Source organism: Boleophthalmus pectinirostris, unplaced genomic scaffold (assembly GCF_026225935.1).
Source record: "Boleophthalmus pectinirostris isolate CB_2022bp ecotype Guang Dong unplaced genomic scaffold, ASM2622593v1 HiC_scaffold_17, whole genome shotgun sequence".
In the NCBI taxonomy this organism is placed as follows: Eukaryota; Metazoa; Chordata; class Actinopteri; order Gobiiformes; family Gobiidae; genus Boleophthalmus; species Boleophthalmus pectinirostris.
This window is the reverse complement of record NW_026571115.1, coordinates 26843733-26871291: the sequence shown is the minus strand read 5'-3', so window position 1 is coordinate 26871291 and position 27559 is coordinate 26843733. Positions and strand designations below refer to the sequence as shown.

The window sequence follows — 27559 nt, the reverse complement described above, 5'->3', positions numbered from 1 at the left end:
ACAACATTATAACACAGATCAGAGAACAGTGTAATATGAACCCTTTAATAAACGAGACAATACTTTGCTTGAACGCACATTTTCAAAACCTCTTTCAACAATATTCTCTATTTTGTTTTATTGACCCATAGCCTTTCTAGCTCAAATTAGCGAGCTAGCTGCAGCTTTTGCTCTTGTTTGCCCTGCACTCAGAGCGTAAAGCAGAGGATGAAATGCTAATTGCTTAAAAACACGAAGCGTGAAATTAAAACCACAAAACAGCCAAATAAACAGATAAAAAGTCCAGTCGCTGACAGCTAGAGTAAATGTCCAAGGAAAGACGTTCAATAAGCCATATCATACGACCACTATAACTGAAGTATGCAATGTGGGTGAAGTGTCTTGCTCAAGGATACAAAATAAGCGCACAATTCGTACTTCCACATTATTATACATATTTTTCTCTTAAATGTGCTGTACTTGATTAATTTTGGTCCAAAGCAATGAGTTTAGAAGAGCTTTTCACAACTTTCAGAAACCAGAGCGGAGTTCTACCCCCACAGTAAAGCTAACAACAACTAGCATGCTAATAGTGCACTTCCTTTAATTGTAGACTATGTGCATGTTCACTGTTTTTTATTTTAAAGTACAAATTTCAGATACACAAATGCAAATACACTAACCAAATGCCGTTTTTTATAGCTTTTAACAAATAATTTCATCTTTTTCTCACTGGCTCTTGGTGAGGGTGGACGTGTTGTGTGTATATATGTTTTTAATCACTGTAAAGCGCTTTGTGTTGCATTTTTGTATGAAAATAAAGTTTGATTTGATTTGATCTAAACGTCCAATCCATTGCCCAGACCAACAATAAGAAAGCTATATATAAAAAAAAAAAAACATAGAATCCTCCACTTTATTAAGTTTCAGTTATAGTTTCTGTTTTTTTTGTTTGTTTTTTCTTTTTTGGTTTTAATTTTTTTGCAAATCCCTACCATTTTATTGTATTGCATTATTTTCAGTAGGACCCAACCAATATGGATTTTTTTTGGTCCGATATGACACCAATAAAAAGTGGCTTTGGAAGTGTTGATAGCTGATATGAAAGTCGATATATGTATTGATTTAAAAATTCACTGTAAATCTTCAACTAGTTATAAAACTTAGGTCTGGCTCTATTGGATTTTAAATTGGGTTTATTTAGGATACATTAATTGTTAATTTTGCTTCTTTACAGCCATATTTAAAAACAGTAGATCGGGCTAATGTTATTTTTGCATGACGTTGCAGCCAGTAAACAATGTAAGTAAACTGTCACTTAACCTTTATCGGCTGGCCGGTGTAATTAGAGTTAATTATATTCATAAATGCTAATCATTCACACCACTGTTCATAGCTCATCTACATATCAATGCGTGTCCTGTAACGTGTGTGCAGCCACTATCGTCACTTTACACTAACACTGGGCCAGTGTAGAGAAAACAGGCTGTTCATGTGTGGTACTTTACAGCAGCCAGGCGCTGACCAGAGCGAAAAGTAGCTTCAAAACTGATGCCTTGGTAGCCAGCTCATACAGACACCTCTCAGATCACAAGTCTTCACAAAGAAGTGTCCTTTTAATCCTGACTCAAAACTATCATCAGTAAAAAGAATATAATCCAGCATGTTGACAGCAGCTGCGTGTGTCCTCTGTCTCTGGGACAGTCCTCTCTTCTTCGCACTCGCACTTTGATAAAAAACAAGCAGTAGTTTTGTTATTGACCTAAACAGTGCTGAAGTTCACTTTTATTTATGGTTCATATCTTAGATCAGACACAAGGGCATTTAAAGTCAGCGCCTCACTGCAGTCTCAGAGAGCACTATTGTGTAAACAAGAGCACAGGAGTCACATGATTCATTCAGGGTCAGTATGGCGTTACAGACAAAGATACATCACTCTTCAGATAAATATTGATGCGCCGCCAGATATTAGCATGTGTATCTATCTGTAAATTGGGTTAAATTGCTGTAATATAGAGAATGTAAGCTCTATATACAGCCTGTGGCTTTGTATAGCCACAACAATAGTTCAACAACACGAAGTTCGCATGCAGCTCCTGCTGACCCTGCCTCTCATTGACTTTCATTGGAATATTGTGGCCCCTCTCTCTGTAACTGATGCTGTGAGCCTCGTCATTATGGTCTTAAAATGTTTGGATTAACCCGCTCTACATGATCCTGGTGGGGGTTTTTTTCCCCCGCTATTTTGTCCATCAAAAATCATCACAACATAGAGCCTGTCTCCAAATTCGCTCCTGTAACCTTGAGCCTCACAAGCTTCATTTGAGCCCATTCTATATATTATCCCCATAAAATATATATATGGGGATAATATATAGAATGGGTTAGGGTTAGGGTTATAACATGCAGACGTGGACTACTGTCCCATATTGACTAGATTTAGGCCATTAGTCAGTATGTCTCCAAGTGGCCATATCGGCCAATAATATCAGCCAACCGATATATTAGTCGGGCCCTAATTTTTAGCCCATGCATTACGATCTCTGTTTGTATTTTTTTATATTATATAAAAAATATCCATGTCCATGTCCATGTTTCTATTTAGAACAAAATTTTCCTATCTATTTACTTGCATTGTGTTGCCCTACACCGACCATCTTGTTATGCTGTTTCCGTGGCTCATTTAAAAGTGCTGGATAAGGGCTAGGTGCACCAATTTAACTAACAATGCAGTCTTTCCCCCAGGTTTAGTGGTTTAGCAGGGGCGTTTGGTACATACACGTGTGATCTCATACTCGTGCACTTGGCGGAGAAAAACATGGACCTGTATATTAAATAAATTTCATTAAATGTTTTATATCTTACTGTAATATGTAAATGTCCATGTATTTAAAGGGCCCATATTACACTGTTTTCTGTTCTATGTTAAAATGTTTTTTCCTCATTAAATACAAACCTGGAGTTGTGTTTTGTTTCATTCACACAAATCTTGCATATTTAAGCTGAGTGCTTCATCCCCTCACTCTTTTATAAGCCCTGAACAGTGCACTCAATGTATCTGTGAAACAAATGATGCTAACAGACTTATTTAAAATAGTAGGTCTGACTTGCAGTTTGTTTACTTGCCAAGTGCCACTAGATTTTAATATGCATTTTATTATCATCTACAACTTGAGTGTAACTTACTCCTGAGCTGGGACGGGTTCTGCTTTGATCTCTGTTGGATTTACTGCAGAATGAATCGTACAAATGATTCTAGTGAAAATGTATGAAGCGCTTCTTGTATGACTATGATTATTATTTCTTTTGTTACATTCATAAAGTATATAACGACATTAATTGTCACAACATTAAACAGACAAGAAAAGGAGCAGAAAGAAGAGTCATCTTATATTATCTGCCCAAAACATCAGCACCAATCGTCACTTTAAAACATTTCAAATCAGTACATTTAATTTCAGTCACAATCAATCACAGCAATTGCAAACAGAAATCTTCACTATTATGCACAACTTAGTTTGCTTTTTTATACATACACATCGTGCTGGATTTTATGTTTTGTTTTTTTATACCATTATTGTACTTGATTCTTTTATATCTTCGTCAAGACTATTCCATAAATGAACTCCTTTCACAGTGATGCTTCGCTTTATAACCTTGGTTCTGAATCTGTTTTTTTTTTTTTTTTTATTGTAGTGGCTTGTTCTCGTCTCAAACTGTCTTTAAATATTTACAGATAATACATTGCGCTTTGCTTTATACATGACTTGAGGATACTTAAGTCAACAATATCATGCATTTTTAACACTTTAAGTTGAACAAATATTGGGTTGGAAGGCCCATTTCTGTAAAATAAATAATAACTATAAGTAAGTTTTACATGCTGATTACCACTTGATGTCACAAGGTGAAGTCTTTTCTGTCTGAGCGAAGAACTTAGTCTAAATATGCAGAATTTATGTGAACAAAACAAAACACAACTCCATGTTTGTTTGTGTTTGTGATGAGGAAACAACATTATAACATAGATCAGAAAATAGAGCAATAAAAACCTTTTCATTTTGCAATTAGTTTGGTTTATAATTAAATAATCTGGCTATGTGTATACAGAATTTAGCACATTTTTAACATGTACTCTAATTTAAGTTTTTATGGATGACAGTTATTATATTTTGGTATTCTATATTAATAATTGGATTCATTTTTGATGAAAGAAAATTTTAAAGTGATTCCAGATTTCTTTGCTGAGTGTGCACTCCAAGAAGAGATGCTTGATTGTTTTTTCTGCAGAATCAGCTCTGCTACCACCGTCTGTGAGCCGAACCCAACCGACAGCACAAAACACGGAACACGGATTATTTTGAAAGATGGATTTCTATGAATACAATAGTTTCTTATGGAGGAGAGGAACGGATTTGGCAGTGGTGGAAGAACTACTCAATTTTGTTACTTAAAGGGGTTCTGTTAGACTATTTTCAAATTTTTTTTCAATCTGAAAACACGCTGTTCCACCTTGTGATGTCATGTGGTAATACAGGAAGTGCTCCACTGTGTTTTTTAATCTCCATACACCTTCACTAGAATCATATGGATAATTTCAGCCACAGGAATTTTCAATCTTTACTGAACTAAAGGTCAAATGTAGCTGCTAATTTGAGAATTTAACTAACTTGACCATTGGGCTGTAGGAACATAGAGCTGTAGGACCACTGGGCTGTAGGAACATAGACTGGCTGTAGGAACATAGAGCTGTAGGACCACTGGGCTGTAGGAACATAGAGCTGTAGGACCACTGGGCTGTAGGAACATAGAGATGTAGGACCACTGGACTGTAGGAACATAGAGCTGTAGGACCACTGGACTGTAGGAACATAGAGCTGTAGGACTACTGGGCTATAAAAAACATAGAGCTGTAGGATCACTGGTCTGTAGGAACATAGAGATGTAGAACTACTGGGCTGTAGGAACATAGAGCTGTAGGACCATTGGACTGTAGGACCATCGGGTTGACCCTGTGTTATATGATGGAGCAAATACTAACCTTGTATGTTCTCCAACTATGCTCTAAATGTATTTGCCGCTTGTATTATCTTACTAGTTCATATTTCAGTCTTCTCTGGTTTCTAGCTGGTACTTATGTTCCAAAGCGATTTCTGCCATCACAGTAATGCTATCAACAACTAGCAAGCCAATAGTGCACTTCCTTTCATTGCAGACAAAGTGCATGGACACCAAATTTGAGTCAAAAACATTCATTATTCATCTTTTACTTATATTGGCCAAGTTTCACATAAACAAATGGCAATTCCACTTAACAGCTACATTTTCCCTTTAGTTGAGCAGAGATGGACGATTGTAGGACTGAAATCATCCAAATGATTCTAATGAAGTTGTATGGAGTTTTGTGTCTTTACACAATGGAGCACTTCCTGTATTACCACATAATATCACAAGGAGAAACAGGATAGGATTCTTTAAATATCCCAAATTGTGAAACCTTAGAGGAGATGCCACAGAATCTCACGAATCTCACCTGACCGTGGCAAAAAAAAGTTGCTCCAAATAACAGCTACACTTTGTCACCAAGTATAGTATTTTAAAAGTAGGTCCCACAGTGACCAATTACTGGATGTACTACTTTAAGACTTGGGGCAGAACCTTGAGGTACATTAATATATAAAGTTGGTCAATTTTGGACCATTACATTGCAGAAGTAGTGAAAGAAAATACTTTACCAGGAGTTGTGTTTTGAAATGTAAGAAAAAAAAAATACTGACTTTCTACATAGCAAATCATATATAATGCTAGGCCTGTCACAATAAACTTTGAAGCCCATCTACAGAGATATACAGCAATAAACCATAATATTCAAACTACTTTATGTCACTGAGACAATTAAAATAAAGTACTATCAACCCAGTGAACCACTTTGAAACAGACGGTATCATTAAAGGTCCTATGTTACGCAAAACTGGTTCTTGTGAGCTTTAAGCCATGTTCTTAAATCACACATCAGCGTTTACGTGCGTCAACGTGACAGTGGCTCCAGGGGCAGCTCCAGCAGGACATATGTGTGTGGCACTGGCTCTTTGTTTCAAACTTGACTGGGTGCATTCATCCACTTAGTCATCCACCAGCGAAACTAACAGCTGAACAGGCTTGTACACATTCTGTACCGGCTGAGCAGGGCAAACGTGAGGATTTCAAAAGAACATTAAAGCACTAATTAACTGAATCAGGAGCACATTGTGCTGATGGTAAACGCACAAATACAACAATAGATGCATGCGCATGTATTTTGATGGGGATACGTGCGTACGCTTGTGTAGAGCGTCAAAAATAGGATGGATCCTATTTTCTGAAATGTACGCACGCAGGATGTGTTGCTCCATACGCAGATCTAGCGCATGCAGTGGAGCTGCCCTCATTCACTTTCAATGCATTCTAAAAAATTCCCGTCCAAAAGTAGCATCTTTTACGCTCACGTAGGGTGAAATACGCGTCCAGTGGAATCCAGCCCTAACCTGTCATTATTAGTCTGTCTGCTTCTCCAAAGCTCAAAATGCTCTGTTCCACCTTGTGTAGTTTTCCAAGTGAACAGCCACCTTTTACCTTTTGTTCAGTAGAGATTGGCAAGTCCAGATCTGAAATTACCCAAATGATCCATACTGATGAGGAAACATTATAACATAGTATGGGCCCTTTAAAATGACTGCAACAAACAAATAGCCAGATGAACCAATAATTATCCCTAACAGTGACTTATTCAACCCTCTACAGCTTGAATCTTATCATATTACAACTAAAATGTCACCATTTTTGCAAGAAGAAGTACCCATGATAAAAATAGAGCCCCAAAATGACTTCCCAACCACGTGAATCCTTGCAGAACTACAGTTGTCACACAGCGGCAAGTGTCGAACCCCCAACAAAAAAGTGACATAGAACTGTAAGTAATTCATCATGTTTTAAGGCTGTAAATAGTGTTGTTATTATGAAATGTTACACAGCTGCTGTTAGAAGAGACATATTATTCTATTCTCAGGTGTGTCTTTGATTAGGTAACAACATTCTAATATAGCTAAAAGCTCATGAGAGTCAATTTTGGACCTTAAACCGTGTTATAAAAGTTTTCTGTTTTCAAGTACCCACTCAAAGTTTTAATTTTTTTCTTTATTCTCCTGCATTCAAGACATCATTGCTCCACTGTAACTCAATTTTCACCACCAGTGGTACACAGCCCCCACTGGGCACTGAAACTAGCAGACTTTATTAACTCATTTAATAATCAATACTGCAATGTAAAATGTTGAAAATTTAACATTATGAGCCACTGGTATCCACAAAACCTCAATATGTATACTTGAATGGCCTATATTGAGCTATTTTCTGATGTCGTTTTCTCATCACGAAGTTCTTCTCTCAAACTCAAAACACTCTCTTCCACCTCGTGATGTCATGTGGTAATACAGGAAGTGCTCCACTGTGTTTTTAAACTCCACACACCTTCACTAGAATCTTTTGGATGATTTCAGCCATGAAATTGCCCATCTCTACTAAATTAAAGGTAAAAAAGTAGCTGTGAACTTCAAAACTACCACTACATGACATCACAAGGTGGAACAGAGCATTTAGAGCTTTGGAGATGTATATAGACTAATGATAATAAAGGATTACTCAAACATGTGTGAATGAAACAAAACACAACTCCAGGTCTGTTTTTGAGGAGGTAACAGCATTTTAACTCAGCTTAAAGCTCACAAGAGTCAGTTTCGTGTAATAATAGGGATGTAACACTAACCAAAATATCATGCTATCGTATTGTCAAAAGTCTCAATAATATCATGGACCATTACAATATATCGAATTACAAGTTCCTTTGCTTAAATACATGGTCTTATAGTAGCAACAGCTTATAAACATCGAAAACTTCATATCACATGATTCATTTCAGTGCAAACAACATGAAGAAATATATTTTTTGTTTTTAATTCTTGGGATTACGACAAAAATAATTCACACCAAAATATTATCAAGGCATTTTAAAAACAAAAAAGTGGCCTATCTACAATTATATTGGCCTCTTCAAAATATCTCAATAAATATCGTACAGAGAGATTTGGATATCGTTACATCCCTACCTAATATAGAACCTTTAAATAAAAGTACAGATAATGGAGCAAAGAAATATTAAATAAAGTAAAAGTAGCACATGATAAAATCTAAGTAAAAGTATTAAAGTACTCATTTAAAAATGTTCTAAAAAAGGAAAAATGACAAGTATTCCGTGCAGATTTTGAGGTCTGATAAGGCTTTACCATCAGGCTTCATTTTGTTCATCAGTAACAACTGCATTGATTTTGAAATTTCATTCATTCACAACATTCTAACATAGCTAAAAGTATAACATAGGATCTTTAAGTTGTTTAAAGGGCCCAGCTCATGCAAATCACATTGTATCTTTTGCACATATACAAGCACAATTTGGGTTTTGGAACATCCACTACACAATAGTTATGAAGTCTTACTGATTTCTTGGAGGCAGTTACAGACCAGGAACTATGAAAGACCGACCATTGCTCATGCCCCCGCCCGTCCTGAGAAAGCACAGGCTCCGCCCTCCAAACGTGACGTAGGCTCTGAGTGAGCCGCCCTTCCTCCGCTCATCTCAGGGAGGGAGGGGGAGACAGGCATGCGCCCTGATAGCGGTAGGAATAAACTTTTATTCATCATGGCGATACAGCTCGTTCAGCCGCATGTGTTGGACTCAGAATCGGACGAGGACTTGGAGGTGCACGAAGCGCAAGCACAGCGTCGACATCAGCTGAACATTACTGATTGATAGAGTATTAATAAACGCTAGTAGATAAACTTATTATATTGTGTACACTGCAGAGTAGAACAATTTGCTTATGCTATTACGCTTTTGTTTAAGTGTTCTTGTGGGAATTGTCAGCCGATGCGGGGCGGAGGCGGTGGAGCGGGGGACGGGTGCAAGTGCAAAGCGCCTTTTGCTATTACGCTGCAGTTTGTTAAAAAAAACACCGAATCAATCTAAAAACTACTTTGGCTACATATACAAGGCCCACACATCACTCTTAGAAGGTAGAAACCTCTGAAAAGTTTATTTTGCATGAGATGGGCCCTTTTAAATCAATATTTTGATTTAAACTGTCTAAAATATAACATTATGACCCAATGGTAGCCTATATAGCAGACAATATGTATACTTTAAGTCCCTGTAACACCATCTCCATGCTAACTAATTTTAAGGCTGTCTGTCAATCAAAACAGAAATATTTCACGTTTGATTAAAGACTGCATAACTTTGTATTGATTTCCGCTGACCCCACAGACTCCATTAGCCGGCTTGTCAGATCCAAGATGGCGGGTAATCGAGTTGACTCTTTTCACCCTTGTTGCAGCGTTTTCAGTATTCTCTAAGGGGCCCTCACTGTCTGTCACAGAGAGTTTATGCACTGTATGACCTTAATATAATGTCGCACTTTGGGGAATGGACTCTACAGGCACCCGTATTCAAAGTCAAAGGGAGAGGTGCTTTCAGAAAAGCATAATTTCAGCCCTGGACAAAAGGTAAAAGGTAGCTGTTAACTTGAAGGCTACCGTTTCATGACATTACAAGGTGGAACAGAGCATTTTGACCTGAGATGTAGACAGACCAATAAACCAGGATTACTCAAACATGTGTGAATGAAACAAAACACAAATCCGGTTATGTTTTTGATGAGGTAACAACACTCTAACATTGCTTAAAGATGCACTATGTAATTTTTCTAATGTCATTGCTCTGCCTGAAATGATTCACAGTATGACATTAAACAGTAGTCCAATGAGGTTCATTTGGTCTTCTGATAATTTATGTTATTTAGGTTATTTTTTCAGACTAAGAGTTTGTTTTCATACCTGACAGTTTCGACTGCTCACTCGTGGTCTTCATCAGAGTTGAGGTGTTTGACGGACAGAGGAAAACAAACACCGTTTTTGGATTAAAGAGGCAATCGAAATAAGGAAACGTGCCCATGGGACTATAAACCGGGATGAGGGGGCTTTTTTACTGTCACACACTCTGGGGTACTGTCCAGACACAGGAAGTCAGACTGCAGATGGCGCTGTCGTCCTGCCTTCACCGGTAGGAAGACAGCGCCAAAACCTGTTTAAATCAGCTGAGCAGACATGTCACAGCAGCATCACGTGACCACTATACGTAGCATATCAGACTTAGGGATCTGCTGGTTTTCATCTCTCCTTCCACACTTTTAATATGAATGAAGCTAACTTGGCAATCACATGAATTCTAATATGTTTGTTTAGTTTACTCTTTGTGCGTCTCTTCTCATCATTATTGTTTTATTCATGTGCATGGCGGTAGGTAGGTATGCAGGCAGGTAAGGCTCCCCTCCCGTGGCTTTGAGAGAGGCTTTTCTTCAGTCTGTCTGCTGAGGGAACAGGCTCGTGTCCACTTGGGGCACTCCGGGCTTGTATGAGAGAAGACATGTTGCTATGGCGATGGCCGCACACCTGACAGTTTGCAGCCAGCTCTCTCTCTCTCTCTCGCTCCCTCCAGCCAGACCTTCCCTTTTGGACAAACTGTTTTAAGCTCCCCACAAGAAGACTATAGGCATCCAAAATAGTTTCAGGCTTAGTGTGAGTCTCTCCTATACACCTAATGATTAATATTGCATGAATACTGTACATGTACACTGTATGATATCTGAAGGACTTGTTTGGTTTTGCAGGGTTGTCGAAAGTATAAAAAATAAGACATTAATCGATACTAAAACTGGCTTTGAAACTAGATACTCATTTGAGTAAGTATCGATACTAAAGAAGTCACATTCACGAGACAGAAATTAACCTTTTCTGAATAGTTTTAGAATAATCTGGAGGTGACAGACTAGTGTACGCCCATGGACCACTATGGGACCTATCCTGACCACTGAGGGATTACACAGATATAATGCCAGAATGTAATGTAAAAGAAAGTACTATTATTTAGTATTGAAAATCACATTCTATTGTCTAAAAAAATAGTGTTTTTTTAATCATTATGGTATCGGAATTGGTATTGCGTACCGCATTTTTCGGACTATAATTCACACTTTTTCACAGTGTGAGTGGTCTTGCGATTTATACTCCAGTGCAACTTATATATTAAAATTTTCACACTGACAGCCTCAAGAGGGCGCTCTAGGCTTGTGTGTCAGTATCTGCTCCTCCTATTACTCCTGTACCACGTGGCTCTACTGCACATGTCTCCTGCAGAAAGAGCCTCTGTTCTGTCTGTATCCTGTCAGTCGCACCATTACTTCTGTACCACTAAAAATTTTAACAAATAAAGACAGCTGAGAAGGCTGAACACAAGTGCTCCCAAAATGAAAATCATATTGCAAAATATGAAGCTGAAAATGGTAATCCTGCAGCAAGTTTGGAGTGAGTGAGAAACTTGTGACACTGGGAGGATGCGCCATGCAACTTTCCCGTAAGACAAAGCCTGGACTTCAGTGACAACCGAAACCATCCTGTTGGGATTCAAAAAGGCCGAAATAATTCTAACTGGAACTGATGCTGAGTCTGACCACAGCTACACAGAAGAGGAAGCAGCACTCCATTTATCTCTGGTCTGCGAGTTGCTCAGAAGTGACACCATGGATGAAGAAGAATCCAATGGATTCAGTGATTTGGAGTGAGATGGAGAGTTTGGTAAACTTGTTGTGTTCTGTTGTTTATGTTATAGTTATCTGAAGAACTGTTCATATGTGACATTAACAGTCTGTTGTTCTCTGTTCTATTGTTATTACTATAACTTGCCTTTCAAGATGAAATATTGGTTCCAAGAGATTTTATAAAATAAATTTCCCCCAAAAAGTGTGACTTATATATATATATATATATATATATACTTTTTTTTCCTTCATTCCAGAGTGACTTGTAGTCCAAAAATTAGGGTATCACAGCACTACACTACAATACAGTTCAGATCTGTGTCATCCCTATTCACAGAAGGAATTGTTGTATTTTTGAGCATTTATTATGAATAAATGGTAGATGTATATGCTTAAAGTTATACCATGGAACATTCCAGGCAAAGAAATAACATCTCCATGGAGACAAGTATGTAGCGGATCCTCAAACGTAAATGTTGCGCAGTGCACCTATAACGTGACTTTATGCAGTATTGACAGTTGCTCAAATTAGTATCTACTTTCAATATTAGTTTAAGTATCAATTAATATCTGATTTTCAATACTTTTGACAACCCTTAGTGCTGCCCATTACACCACTATTGAACACCTACTTGTGGCATTTGCAGACAGTCAAACAGGGATCTGCATAGCCAGGAGACATCCTATCACAGATTTAATTACCAAAGTCAATTATTATTTAAAAACCAATGAAGTGTTCATTGGAGCTCATTATAAACCAAACTAATTGATATTTTAGAGCTGCATTAACTTCATAAGCCCCTTGAGCTGTGCACACTCTTCACTCACAGAACAGGCACTAAAATACAGTTTAATGTGTCCACCGCCCACACTGTACTACACATGAGCTCACTGCAGAGACGGAGGAAGACACTAGTGGCGAATGTGGATGCCATCTTAGCACAGTAGGATAAAAAAGTAGGTAACAATAAAAAATAAAAAGGTAAGTAAGATAAAGTAAAGGTAGTAAAAAGTAGGATATTGTAGTACATAATATTTTCTGAAATGTAAAAATAAATATTGACCCTATTAAACTAGTTTGTCTCATAAATTTTACTTTCTTACTTTATTTTATTTTTATATAAAACCTTGTAGTTTATAGTTATATCCATGTTTTTTGTTGTTTTCTTAATCACAGATTTGTTCACTTAATGATGGCACAGTGATTAGAGAAATCACCCCAACCCCAGCTCCAACTAATGCATGATGTCATTCTATCAATGAGCAAAACATTTCACTCCGACAGCGTATGTACGAACGTGGCGTGTGAGTGATTTGGTGGGGGATTGTAGGTGCAGCAGATTGACAGCCTATTGATCTGCCCTGTGGATAGCTTGGCATCTGGGTAAGCGCTATAAGACTGATGTATGGGATATATACTGGAAATACTGGGGGGTTATATACACATGGATAATATACAATGCTCAGAAAATTAAACACTTTGAAAACACATCAGATCTCAATATGAAAAAAGTTGGCTCTCTGTACAAATATGAACAGGGCAATTTCTTAGGAACAATTGGATGCCACCTATTTTAATGGGAATGATCAACAGGTGCACTACAGCAGCAACAGTGAGACAACCCCAAAAATAGGCCTGCTTCTGCATGTGGAGGTCACTTCAGGATTCTCCCTCTTGGGCTTTTTGGCTGGTTTTCCACTAGTGCTTCCTTTGGCTAGAGTTATTTTCATGACTGGGGGTATGAAGCCATTCCTTAAACTACACAAGTTGCACAGATTGTCCAACTTCTCCAGGATGGCACATCTGGAGGTGCTGTTGCAAGGAGATTTAATTGGTCTCCCAACACAATCTCCAGAATATTGAGATTTCAGGAGACAGCCAGATACTCCAGAAGAGCTGGACAGAGCTGGACAAGGTACTCAACCCATCAGAAGGACCCCTATCTGCTCATTTGTGCAAGGAGGAACAGGCTGAGCACTGCCTGCGCCCTACAGAATGACCTCCAGGAGGCCACTGGTGTCAATGTCTCTGCCAAAACATTCAGAAATAGACTTCATGAGGGTGGCTTGAGGGCGCCACGTCTTGTAGTGGGTCCTGTGCTCACCACCCAGCACTGTGGAGCACCATTAGCATTTGCTAAAATACACCAGAATTGGCAAGTCCGCCACTGGTGCCCTGTGCTTTTCACAGATGACAGCAGGTTCACCCTGAGCACTTGTGATAGATGTGAACGAGTCTGGAGAAGACTCTGCGGAAGGAGAACACTCTGCTGCCTTCAACATGGTTGAGCATGAGCGGTTTGTTGGTGGGTCAATGATGGTCTGGGGAGGCATATCCATGGAGGGACACACAGACCTCTACTGGCTAGAAAAACGGTATCCTGCCTACCATTAGGTATCGGGATTGAATCCTTGAACCCACTGACCTACGCTGGTGCAGTAAGCCCTGGGTTCCTCCTGATGCACGACAATGCCTGGTCTCATGTGGAAAGAGTCTGCAGGTGGAACCTGGAGGATGAAGGGACTGATACAGCTGAATGGCCCTCACAATCACCGGACTTAAACCCAATAGAACTCTTCCGAGACATTAAGTTTTTGTCCATCAGACGCCTCCAGGTTGCTCTTCAGACTCTACAGGAGCTCAGTGATTCTCTTACACTGATATGGGACGACATCCCACAAGACACCATCCATCTCATCAGGAGAGGCCACAATTTTGTCAAACATGCAGACAAACAAATGGGACCACACAAGATATTAAGAAGCATTTTGAGTTGCAGAAATTACGTTTTGGCTAAATGGACTAGCCTGCCACATTATTATTTCGCTTGGATTTTCATGGTGTCTATGAAATGAACCCCTCTGAAGGCTCAAAATGTTATTTCCATTAAAAGAGGTGGCATCTTTTTGTTGTCCATATTTGTGTAGATAACCACCATAATTTTTTTTCTTCACACTGATATCTGATGTGATTTCAAAGTGTTCCTTTTATTTTTCTGAGCAGTATATAAAGCTAGATCGGATATCAGTTCCATGAAATCGGTTCAGTTTCTTCCTTCAGTTCCTTCTAGTCAAATGCATACTAGCGCTACTACTGCACCACATCACCACATGCAAATGGAAGTGGAAATACAAATTGTCTGTCTGTGGGCTCGCTCTTCATTCAAACATACAAGCGTGTAGTGAAAGCCTATCTAGTATCTTGTACCTGTCTAGAGCCGAACTGAGTTGGTCCAGCTTGTGGGAGGTGTCGCTGGTGTTACTAAGCCTGGTGAGAAAGTCCAGCCTCTTCAGAATGACCTCCATCATGTCCGAGATCTTCTTCAGACCTTCTCGAGACTCCTGCCCCGCCGTGTCTGAAGAAAAACACAAGAACCGACACAAAATCAATATATATGACGCAAACAGAGGAAATATATAGATGGATGAGAATCTGAAAGAGCAATAGTGAGTTGAATGTGTGAAACGAAAAATAAAATGAGCCACATTCACAAAATACTACAAAAGGAAGTACTACATTACTAATCGTTTTTGATGCCCTGAGTCTCACCTCCTTTTGCTCTCCGTGCTAAGTCAGTCCCCCTTCAGAACACCATCACAACCCATTCAGTGTGCAACCCGGTAATGAAACTACTGCACATCAGGTCTGTCAAGTTGCTGTGTACAGTTTTGTATCGTAATTTCTAATCTTCAGTAGGGCTGGGTATTATTCAGAATTTGCCGATACGATACATACCTTGATACAGTAAGCTTCGATACGATTCAATTTCAAATCGAGTTGTACATTTCAATAAAAAAAAAAGGCTAAATCATAGCTGTGATACTAAAAGTCTTTGTTAAACCACAGAGTTAATATGAAACACGCCCATTTTAATCATCAAAACAGTGAATATGTCAAATGTGTCAAATAAACAAGCTTCCTTCCTCTGCACAAGCAACAAAACTGTAGCGCTGTAACAAAATAATTGAGTAAAATATTCAAAAATAATATTCTTGACGATATATCGATACAGCAGCCCACAATATCGATACTGTATTATCAGTAACGATATATAACAATATATCGATATTTCAATATTTTTGCACACCTCTAATCTTCAGGCATATTTTTGATGAGGGAACAATGTTATAAGATCAAAAAAAGCTAAAAAAAAAAAAAAATTATAAATTACATTCACAACATATTACCGTATTTTCCGCACTATAGGGTGCACTTAAAAGCCTTTAATTTAATCAAAAAACTACTGCACACCTTATAATCCAGAGCACCTTATATATGAATTTATTGGGGTGTCTTAGTTCTACTTTAGTAAACTACAAAGCCGCACCACTTGCAGCATTACGGCTGCCTAAGGGATCAGTATCAACTGTGGCCCGAGCTTTCACCAAGACCGGAATCATCACTGAACTGCCAGGGAACAGTAATCACTCTGACTTGGATAATGACGAGAGGGATGCAGGCGTGCTGAACACCGTAATCACCCCAACTGTTTGAACAATTATGAGTTATTGTGAATACGCTAACCATTTAGCTTCTCAGACAGTATTATTTTTACGCAAAGTTGAGAGTTATTGTGAACGCGTTAAATAAAGTTTGACTGACTTTTCTAACTGTTGTGTTTTCGTTTAATGCGCCTTGTAGTCCGGTGTGGTTTATATGTGAAAAAACTTCCAAAATAGACCATTCAATGAGAGTGTAATAATCCAGAGCAGACTATAGTGCGGAAAATACGGTACAAAAAGAAGTATTATGCTGTGTAACTTCTACAGTTATTGCTTTGCCTGGAATGTTGCACAGTTTGGCATTAAACTTTTTTTTTTTTTTTTAATCTTCATAGAGATAAGCAGGTGTCACCATCAGGCAAAGTTACAAATCAGATCTGTGGAGGGTAAGAACTAAAAAGATGAAAGTTTAATGCCATACTACATTCCAGCCAAGCAATGAATTTCTGTGGACAAGCAGCCAATCCCTCACCAGAGAAATCACATAGTGCATCTTTTTCCCTGTGAATCAAGTGACATATTTTTAACAAACTGAAAAGAATTAATCAAGTAGAAGTACAGATAGTAGTCTAGGAAATGAGCAAAAGAGTATTTGGAGAGAATTATCTGCACCAATTAGCAACATTTGAATGTGAGAGAGTGATTCTGAGATGTTGACTTTTTAACAAGAGAAGAATAGCAACACGATTATGATTTGTGAATGACTGACACATGTTGAGAAAATGTTTTAAAATGGATTGATAAGTTCTTAAATTCTTCCCTTCATTGCTTTGTTTTTTTCTCTCCATCGAGTCATGTCAAGCAGACAGTTTTCTACAATCCAACTTTGCTGGCGATGTCTCCTTTTGAATAATTCAAGGCTGAGGCAACAATGTGTCTTCCCCGAGAAAGAAAGACAGATCAGATTTGCAGCCTGACAGCAGCGTTTCAGGATTTATAATAAAATGGTGGATATTAGAATGGGATATGTTTAGTTTATGTGCTACTATGGTAACAACAAACACCAAATAACAACAAAAAGTCCTTAATTTACAAATGAACACGTTAATACCACCATTGATAATTAAAGAAGGGGTATTTTACTTCTGAAACACATAAACAATTTTTAGATCACTGTGTTTGCTGAAAATAATGGATTAACATGTTTAATAAATTACATTTTAATTTTTGATGCTCTGAGTCGCCCCTCCCTTTGCTCTCCGTGGTAAGACACTCCTTCTTCAGAGCCTTCAGGTTTGTCAAGTTGCTGTGTACAGTCATGTTTTTGTAAATTTATGGAAAATTGTCGTGTGAGAGCATGATGAGAGAGAGAGCGTGACGTAGGCATTGTACAGAGAGAATCTTACAGCTAACCATAAAAAAGGGGTTGAATAGGGCCTGGAGATCGCTATATTACTCAAACATGCATGGATGACATCTCAAACCTCTCCAGGCATGTAAAATATTGAGTTTATGATGACAAATTAATTAAATAATTCACAATCTCAGTATTTTTCTAGAGTGATTAATGTGAATGTCAGGACTAGATTTCACCAGAATTCTGCCAGAACTAAAAGAAGTCCTACTATAAATCGAAACCAGGTCTAAAGTTGGACACACCACATACAAGCTGTTACAATAGGACTAACCCAGGCCTAAATCATGACTAAACCCAGATTAAACCAGGATTAAACCCAGATTAAACCAGGAAAAAAACAGGACTAAACAAAGACTAATGCATACAGGACCAGAACAATATGATTCACTCCAAATACAGGTGCACAGTGTAACTTTTCTGATGGGGGGAGGAGGTACACTACATGCTTGTCTCCATGGTGATGTTACTGCTTTGCCTTAAATGCTTCACAATATGCCTTTACACTAGACTATGTATCACACATTAATTCAGTTTGTGTAAAAAAAAAAAAAAAAATGCATTTCCAAGAATGTTCCTCAGTCTGGCATTTCCCTGATTCAACCATTAGGCCAAGTTACAAGTCAGATCTGTGGCGAGGTGAACCCTGCTTAATAAGAATGTGTGTTTTTCAAGGATTTAAGCAATAAATATACCTGTAACCAAATGAAATGAAAAACACAACAAGTTAAATTACATACTGTGGAACATATCAGGTAAAAAAATTTAATAAAAATGATCAGCGGCATGGAACAGCCCTCGCGGGTCTGGCTTCGCACTGGACTGACCCGACACTCCCTCAGGATGGATCTGACATGCCACTTCTCTCTGTGTTATTGTGACTTTGGGCTGTACATGTCAGTAAACAGACAGAAGTCATCACACACTGGATGCACTGACACTGATGCTAACATAGGAAAACATGGGTGCTCTCCCTCCGCTCAGTTTAATTTCTCTCCAGCGTCTAGGTCAGGAATCAGAATACACTAGATCGTTTGCAAGAACCCCGGAAGTTGTAGACTGCACACCAGCCAATCAGCGAAGAGCTGTGAGGCCATGATGTCAAACTCAAGCGCCTGTCTGGGTCCCTATTGTGGTACAGCACAACAGTAAACAAAGCGGTCGAAGATGGATGTAGACGAAGACATACATTCTGTGTTGGCAAAGATTCCCGAGATCGAGGATTTAAAGCCGGAACAAAGAGAATGTTTGGTGAATTTTATCAAGAGGAAAGACGTTATTGCCCTTCTTCCTATGGGATTTGGCACATTACATATGTCACAACCAGATAGCAGTGATTGATTAAATTAAAAAAAGTACCCACCTACCATCGAGCGAACGAATCCTAAAGCTGCGAGGTCAGACGGTTTCCACGAAGTGAAACCTGCTGATGAATCAGGCTACCTTCAATGAAACTAATAAGATATTGTATGATTTTTAAATGTATGAAAATTTGGAAATGTTGCCATAAGGATAACATGGGCACATTCACACATCACCATGGCAACACGGTGAAAAATACCATGACTTTTTTTCGTCTGGATGACATGAAGAGTCACTGTCCCAAGTTTCACTTCCTTATTGATTTTAGTTTTTTTATGGGACATTTTATGGCCATTATACAATAACATGGGCACTTTGGGACATCGCCATGGCAACACCGTGCAAACTACAATTTGGCCCCCTAGTCTTTTTTGAAGGAGAATCGCTGTAGAGAACCCCACACAGAAAAGCTGCACATTACACCTTTAAAGCTCATAAAACCATCCAAAAAGTAAATCATACAGTAAAATCTATAAATGATTTCAGTTGCAGATTCAGACTGTATTTTTTTTTTATATTTTTTTCCCCGAGTTTTGCTTGCAGTGCCTTTGCTGCAGTAAATCTAAACAGAGCCTGGGGGTAGAATGTGGGTAGCAACAACGTGTATTTCTCAGCAATACTCCTCCATACCCACTCGCATCCATACATCACCATTACCCAGGGCTAGCACTTCCTACACACTCCATTTTTAGACTTTTATATATGTCCGCAATCAACTCCTCATCAGCTAGCTTTTCTTTGGCCTCGCGGGCTAATGTGTTTCGCTAACATGCCAAACCGCTGTGTCTAAGCATGACGCCTCTATCACTCACCTGCGAGTTAATAATGGGGGGAGTTTAAACCGTGGCTAATTTCCTGTAATGACTTCCATTTCTGAGCCGCCACTGTCCGATCGATGGTTAACAAAAACGGATTGGAGCCGGGTTTGCACGGGGTAGGTACGAGGGCGAGGGAGATGAAACACTTAGAAGGAGGCATGGCGTTATAACGAATGAGTTGCCCAGCTAGCCTGTCAATTTGGATAAGGTGGCGCTATTGATGACTTTGTTTGTGGTACGAGCCAGTTCAAGCATGTTAGCGGCCATATTGGATTGGTGGGATGGAGGTGATTTTTAAAAGGTCTTATTTGTTTGTTGTCGTATTGTCGTATTGTATTTGTTGTTGTATTGTTTACCAAATGATTTTTTGGGGGTCGCCTTGTCACGATCTCCAAAATATAGTTCTGACATATGAGACAGCGAGTGAGTCAGTGAATATATTTGGATAAGCATTTCCTGTCCTCAGTAGGGCCAGTGTTTCTATGCTTATTCCTTTCACTACTGCATATACGTGTGAATTCGGATTTTCTGTGCTCACAAAAATGAATGACAAAGCACAAAACAGAGTGAAAAATGCGTGTTGTGCTCTCCTCCTGCACGCCGGACTGGAAAGCAACAAAATCGCAGACAGGCCCACCTATCTCGTTAGAAATGTAGAAATGTTAAGATATGTTTTGTATACAGTCTGGATACACATCTCAAGCAATGCCAAAATATCCATAAATTCAAGTTTTTATATAAACATATGGTCTGGTGGGTCATAATATTAGAACAATACTGCCTCTGTAGCGCTGGTTTATGTTTGTTGTTTTCTTACCATTGCTGGTATGTGCTGTCCGTTACATTACTTGAATTTGTTGTTTCTTACCATTGTCTGTATTCCTTAACTTTACCATTGTTGGTGCACTTATATTACACTACCAAACTATAACAGTGGCTCTTTGTCTGCACTTGTAAATAGTTCATATAGTTTAATTCAAAATGTCTGAAAAATGCAAAAGAAGCTCATTGTGTTAGATTATGAAGAGTAGGGGTGGGATTAAATAAGTTTTCTTCTTCCCACTCCTTTTTGGGCAAAATAATAATAATAATAATAATAGTTAATTTTTTTGTTGTTATTTTCATTTCTATTACGATTTCACTTATGTTATATGTTCCATTGTATATAAATGTAAATCTTTACTTGCCCAAAATAAATGCATAAATAAATTAAAAAAATAATAATAATTTTTGTAATTATTTTATTGACTATTTTGTTCCAATTGCTGGTTCAACTGAATGTTGAAAAGAAAAAGAAATGAGCTACATTTAATATCCAAACAGGCAACTTATGGATCATTTGCTGGTTCAATTACTTTTTTTCATTGTTTCATTGTTTAAAATTTGCAGCTGTTTTTATAAGCGCTTATAGTTTATGCAAATGAGCCATGTGGTTTTAAGTTGCTACTTTTTGATACCGCAGGATACCGCAATATCGTATTACCGCCCGACCCCATTCGGATGATCCTTCGTTTTGTCATAAGCGCCGCGAGTCCTTGACCATCCCTCAGTGATCTTCTTGATGACATCTCTTGAAAAGGTTTTCATTTCACACGTGTGCCATGTGAGGGTCAACAGGTACCAAAATGTTGTGTAAGTTTTTTGTGCAACCTGATTTTTTTTGTTGGGAATATAAAAGCAAATTACAATGTTGCAATTACAGCCTGGCAGGCACCCAAGGAACCTGATCTTGGGCAACTCCCTAGTCAGGACTCCAGCAGTACCTGCCAAGTTACCGGGCCTACTGTGCATGTTAGAGCTTCAATCCACTCTTACCTTTGCCTGGAAATCCAGAAGGATATTTCTCTGTATTTGTTATACAGATCCATATCCAGCGATGAGTCTGGATTCTTCCAGGCAACTCTTACCTGCAAAACACATGCACTTTCTGAACCCCGACTCCTGCTGACATTATATATTGAACATGTAATTCGTCACATTTTGCTATTACACGCTCAGATCTCGCTGATTTATCCGTCAACGGCAACGCATGGATTACTGGCCAAGTCATGCTTCATTTGAGCTTAATAAGTCCCTCTGCTGTACGTCCAAAGCCCATAAATATTTGCTGTCAGGGTCGATATCAAACGCCGCGGTAGTATTCTACGGGGTCAGACGCTCGCCGATGTACCTGTCAATCGAAAAGGCCATGTTAACTTCCACTACTTCACCAAACTCAGTTGCTTCGTCATGCTTAATTCAAGCATTCAATACGGATGGCCGCTATATGGGTTCCCGTATTTGTATCATTCCATATTGATCCAGTCAGTGCCGACACCGATACCGAGTAGGGATGTAACAATAAACAAAATACTGTGATATCATATTGTCAAATCTCTCACAATAATATGGCCTATCAAATCAAATAATCAAATAATGTGGCCTATCAAAATATATTGAATTACAGGAGAGGACTACATAGACAACAATCATTTGCTTGATTTCAATGCAGAGTACATGATAGAAAAGCTATCATTAAACATTGTTATTAGGGATGTAACAATAACAGAAATATCGTGATATCGTATCGTCAAAGTACTCACAATAATATCGTTGGACCGTCACAATATATCGAATTACAAGTCTCTTTGCTTAAATTAAGAGTTATGGTGCAGAAATAGCTAAAAAAAAAAAATACAGGGGGAACTACATAGACCATGATCCTTTGCTCTATTTCAGTGTAGACTACAAGAAGAAATAACAGTTCTAAGCACTTTTAAGTCTTAGTTCGTTGGATTAAGTCTTGTCAAGGCATTTTAAGAGGAAAAAGTAGCATAATAACAGTTTTAGCTGTTTAACCTCCACAAAATATCACAATAAATATAGAGGTTCATACAGTGACAATATCATATCATGAGACATGGATATCGTTACACCCCTAAAATATCTTACTTCTTTAGATTTTGACAGTAATTATTCACAATGAAGCCTTGTCAAGGTATTTAAAATTTTAGAAAAGTATCATATTCTGTTAACTTCTTCAAAATACTGCAATAAATTTCATACCATGTGATTTGGATGTCATTAAATCCCTAGTCATGAGTAAAAATGGAAATAGAGCAGTGTTTTATGGCTGTATTTTTACACAAAAATTGTATATTCCAGACAAATACATTTTGTTATTATTTTTACCTCCGCCAAGGAGGTTATGTTTTTGCCGGCGTTTGTCTGTTTGTTTGTTTGTTTGTTTGTCTGTTAGCAACATAACTCAAAAAGTTATGGACCGATTTTGATGAAATTTTCAGGATTTGTTGGAAATGTGAAAAGGAAGAACTGATTTCATTTTGGGGGTGATCTGGAAGAAATCCTGGATTCTGGATCACTTTGAAATTTTAGTTAACATTGTGGTAAATGGGGCCATTTACCAGATATTTGTTTCTCAATATCTGGGTTAATTATTGACCAAACCCCATGAAATTTGACTCAGGGATGGACAATGGGATCCTCTTTCATATTCCAAAGGCTGATCCAAATCTGATCCAGAAGACTGATTTTATCGCAATTTATATAAAAAATGGGGGTAGTCCTTGGCGAAGGTCTGCGCTCTCTGACTGCTTTTCTAGTTACAAAAGTGAAAAGTTAATTAGTGATCTTTATTTTAGCATAAGATACATTTGTGGATCATGCTATGGATTTTAAAAGCTAAATATCAGTATCAGCGAATATCTGTTATCAGCTACATCAGTAGAATGAATATCAGGTATCGTGTCAGCTAAAAAAAAATCCATCTCGGCCCATCCCTAGTATTCACTGTGGAAAGAAAATATATATATGAAATATAATCTTGGCATGTTTTTCAGTTTGTTGTTCTTTATTGTATCTGACAGCCTGAAGAGGAATACAGAGGGGCAATTTTACAAGATTCAATTAAAAATTCAATACAGCGTTTGTTTTGGTTTTGTCTAAGTTTGACATTTGGCCTGACAAATTTGTCAAAAGTACTTGGCAGACAGAGTCCTCCAGCTTAATTACTAATGTTGTTTTCACAATTCTAAAATTTCTTGATTCTCAGTATGACTTTTTTACCCCAGTGCCAAAACCTGCCCAAAGGAATGTTTAGTTTCAGTGCTAGTTTTCGATGACGGATTCGATGACCATAGACCATGTCTAAAGAATACATTTTCAGTTATTGCCCAGGGATATAACACACAAACCCTGCATACATGTCTGAAACTTACACAGGAATGGGCCACATGATCAGTCACAGATATGTTAGTGATGTTAAATAGTGTTTACAACAGAATAACAGGCTCTAGGCTCTGTGTGTAAAATTACTAGTGTCACCAGTAAATGGTAAATTGTTATGTTATATAGCGCTTCGCCACATTCAAACACCAGTGTACCCAGACTGGTGTCAAGTATCTTGCCTAAGGACACAATGACAGCGTTTATCTATAGGAGCTAGAATCACACCGTAATGCATGGCCATAGGATACAGGGGGTTACAGGTCCTTATAACCTGTTTGTGTTCACCCAGCCTGTTTTTCAGTTTGCGTTTTGTACGGCCTATGTAATAACAACCACATGGGCATTCGAGTCTGTATACTACATAAGTGGTGTTACAATTAATGAATTTGCTAATATCAAAAACTTTGACCTGAGTTAATGTCCATGAACGAGTTAGTCTGCTGTACGTGTTCACAATAGGTACAGTTACCACATCTGTAGCAGCAAGCCTTAGTGTCCAGCCATGCACCAAGTGAGCTCCTGTGGCTCCTTGTGGTGTTTCCACATGTGTAAAAGTTAAAGTTAAAAGTGAGATGAAAGGGAAAAGGGGAACTATGATTCTGTTTATGGCAGAGCTCTTTTGCTGTCACTTTCACAGAGCCCTCTGTTGTTGTCAGAGTCTACTGTTGCTCACATGCGTGGCAAAGATTAATCACAGACGCAGCAATATCACTTGAATCGCAGCTCATCTTTGGTCGTACAACAGTTCTGACTTTAAAGATCCCATATGCTATTTTCTGATCTACGTTATAATGTTGTTTCCTCATCACAAACATACGTGGAGTTGTGTTTTGTTTCATTTACACATGTTAAACACTAGGGATGTAACAATATCCATTTCTCTCTATACGATATTTTCACGATATGCATCTCAAGGTAGGATATTTATTGCGATATTTTAAGTAGGCAAACTAAAACTGTGAATGTGCTACTTTTCTCTTGTCATAATCCAAACAATTAAGATTTAAAAGCACTTAATAACTGTCATTTCAACATGTAGATTGGACTGAAACAACGCAAAGGATCATGGTCTATGTAGTTCCCTCTGTTTTTTAGCCATTGCTGCACCATAACAATGAATTTCAGCAAATAAACATGTGATTCGATATATTGTGATGGTCCACGATATTACTGTGAGACTGATATCATGAAATTTCGGTTACTGTTACATCCCTGTTTAACACTCAAATCGTGCATATTTAGGTTTAGTACTTATCTCTAACAGAAAACACTGTTCCACCTTGTGATGTCATGTGGTTATACAGGAAGTGCTCCACTGTGTTTTTAAACTCCATGCACCTTCACTAGAATCATTTCAATAATTTCAGGACTGGAATTGAAAATCTCTGCTGAACTAAAGCTAAAAAAAAAAGCTGTTAACTTGAAAACTGCCACTATATGACATCACAAAGTGGAACAGAGCATTTTGCACTTTGGAGATGTAGATAGATTAATAATAAAGGATTACTCAAACATGTGTAAATGAAACAAAACACAACTTCGGCTATGCTTTTAAGGAAGTAGCAACATTATAGCATGACTTAAAGCTCACAAGAGACAATTTTGCATAATATTGAACTTTTTTTCCTTTTGTCACAGTGACAAGTTAATCGCAGACACCCAAAACTATGCAGTGGAGGCTCGGCTTAACACACTAGTAAGAACTCAAAGTATGAAAGGTATTTTGTTTTTTGTATAATATCTGCAGCCTTTGAGATGTGCTAATTACGAGCTTTCAAACTGCAGTTTCAAAGTTGATTTATCACTGAGCTCTACTTGTGACACGCATTTGGACTGCATGCTGTTCTTGCAAATATGTGTAGAACAGTCTGTGGGCTATAAAAAGGCTTGCTGGGTCTGTGATAGATGATAATTCTATGCAAAACAACAAAATGCAACTTCCTGACCCACTTTAAGCTCATTCTACATGCACTGGAATGAGCCCGATCTCACAAAACAGTGTACTTCTATCAGTCTTTTTTGTAAGCCACTGCTCTCATCTTGCTTGATCAGATGAATCATGTTACAAGTTGTCCCAAATCATTTCAAAAGGGACATATTGGTCTATGCTAAGGTTGTTCCAATACCAGTACTAGTATCAGCAAAAGCTCTGATCCAGCATAATTCTCAGGTATCGTTATCGGCCAGTTCAAATCACCGATCCAATACTATGCTTTCTTCTTTCCCATATAAATATATACTAGAAAATGGAGGAATAACTAGCCCCTTGTTCATGTTAGTGTTAGCAGCAGGTTTGATTGACAGCTATCCTGCCCCCTGCCAAATCAGTGGCTCTTTGGCTGCGGAGTCAGAATTACAAATGTGACATCTCACTCCAAATTAGCCACTATAACTGCTAGCCTCGATTGGCTTCATTTGGCTGGAGTCGAAAGCAATGGGTGACGTTACACTCCCTCACCCCAGCAAGTCCACTTCTAGACCTGTGTTAGGCTATGTTCAGACTGCAGCCTGAAGTGATCCAAATCTGATTTTTTCACGTCTGTGCAACCTGTATCTGATCTTTTAATGACAGTCTGAACGACGCAGATCCAATGTTATTCAAATGCAACCCAGGCCACTTGGATATGTGGACCTAAAACTGATACATATCCGATCTTTTAAGATGCGACTTCAGTCTGAACGGTCAGGTTGCATTCATCCCACCTACACGTCACAAATGTACACAAACGTTCTTCTCGTCACCCGAAAATTGTGTCTGAACTCCATGTCAGTGACACAGCGAAGCACAGAACAATCCCCCTCCCTCTTGGCTGTGACTCCGCACACACACGTTCCTTTTTGCTGCCACTGCCCCACAAAAGCCATTCCCAAAAACCTTCTCCTTCTCAATGTCTTCCTTAAAACTGGCTCTGGCTCTGGTACGACAACTTTAAAATCTCCAGGTGCTCAATGCTCATGTCCATGTTTAGTCTACTTCCGTAAACACTGAGCTCGCTCACTGTGTGTGACGTCGTCTTGTCCTCCAAGACACACGGAAAACTTTTGAGGTGTTTAAAGTTCACACTGGAGATCACATACAAGTCGCATTTAATTGGAAATGTGAACGACCTTCCAAAAATATCAGATTTCACAAAAAAGTCTGAATTGAGCATTAAGCCCTGCAGTCTGAACGTAGCCTTAGTCTAGTTTGTTTCATCATTTTGAGAGATGGCAAAAAAAAATATTTTTTTCATTATTATATTGATTGATCATGATTTTTTCATGCAATCTTGTTTTGTTGTATTAAAATGGACAAAATGACAATTTGAAATGATTTGATCTCAATTTGATAAAAATTGTATAAATTGCAGAGCACTATTTTTGATGGTTCAACATATTATGGTGATCCAAAATAAAACAGTTGACCTGCTCAATGTTACACTCCAAGTCTGTGGAGAGGCAAGCCCATTCATAGTAAAAATATGAGTCTCTATGTTTTTACTGCTCAAAAACACCTGGAATTAAAATAAATAAATGATGAGTTTAATGCCATAGATGAGTTTAATGCCATACTCTGAAACCTTCCGGGCAAAGCAATAACATCTCCATAGAGACAAGCAGTCCCAAAAGAAAAATTCCAGTCTATCAATTTT

The 27559-nt window shown here is 38.3% G+C and overlaps 1 protein-coding gene across 1 annotated transcript in view; it reads right to left on the bottom strand.

Annotated features, from left to right (window-relative positions):
* LOC110160690 (alpha-1,6-mannosylglycoprotein 6-beta-N-acetylglucosaminyltransferase B-like) overlaps positions 1–27559 on the bottom strand; it is a 212782-nt gene that overhangs the window by 163876 nt on the left and 21347 nt on the right. Inside the window, exon 3 of the mRNA XM_020925372.2 lies at positions 14872–15019. Within this exon, the coding sequence (XP_020781031.2) occupies positions 14872–15019 (148 nt within the window). The remainder of the gene's footprint in view (positions 1–14871; positions 15020–27559) is intronic.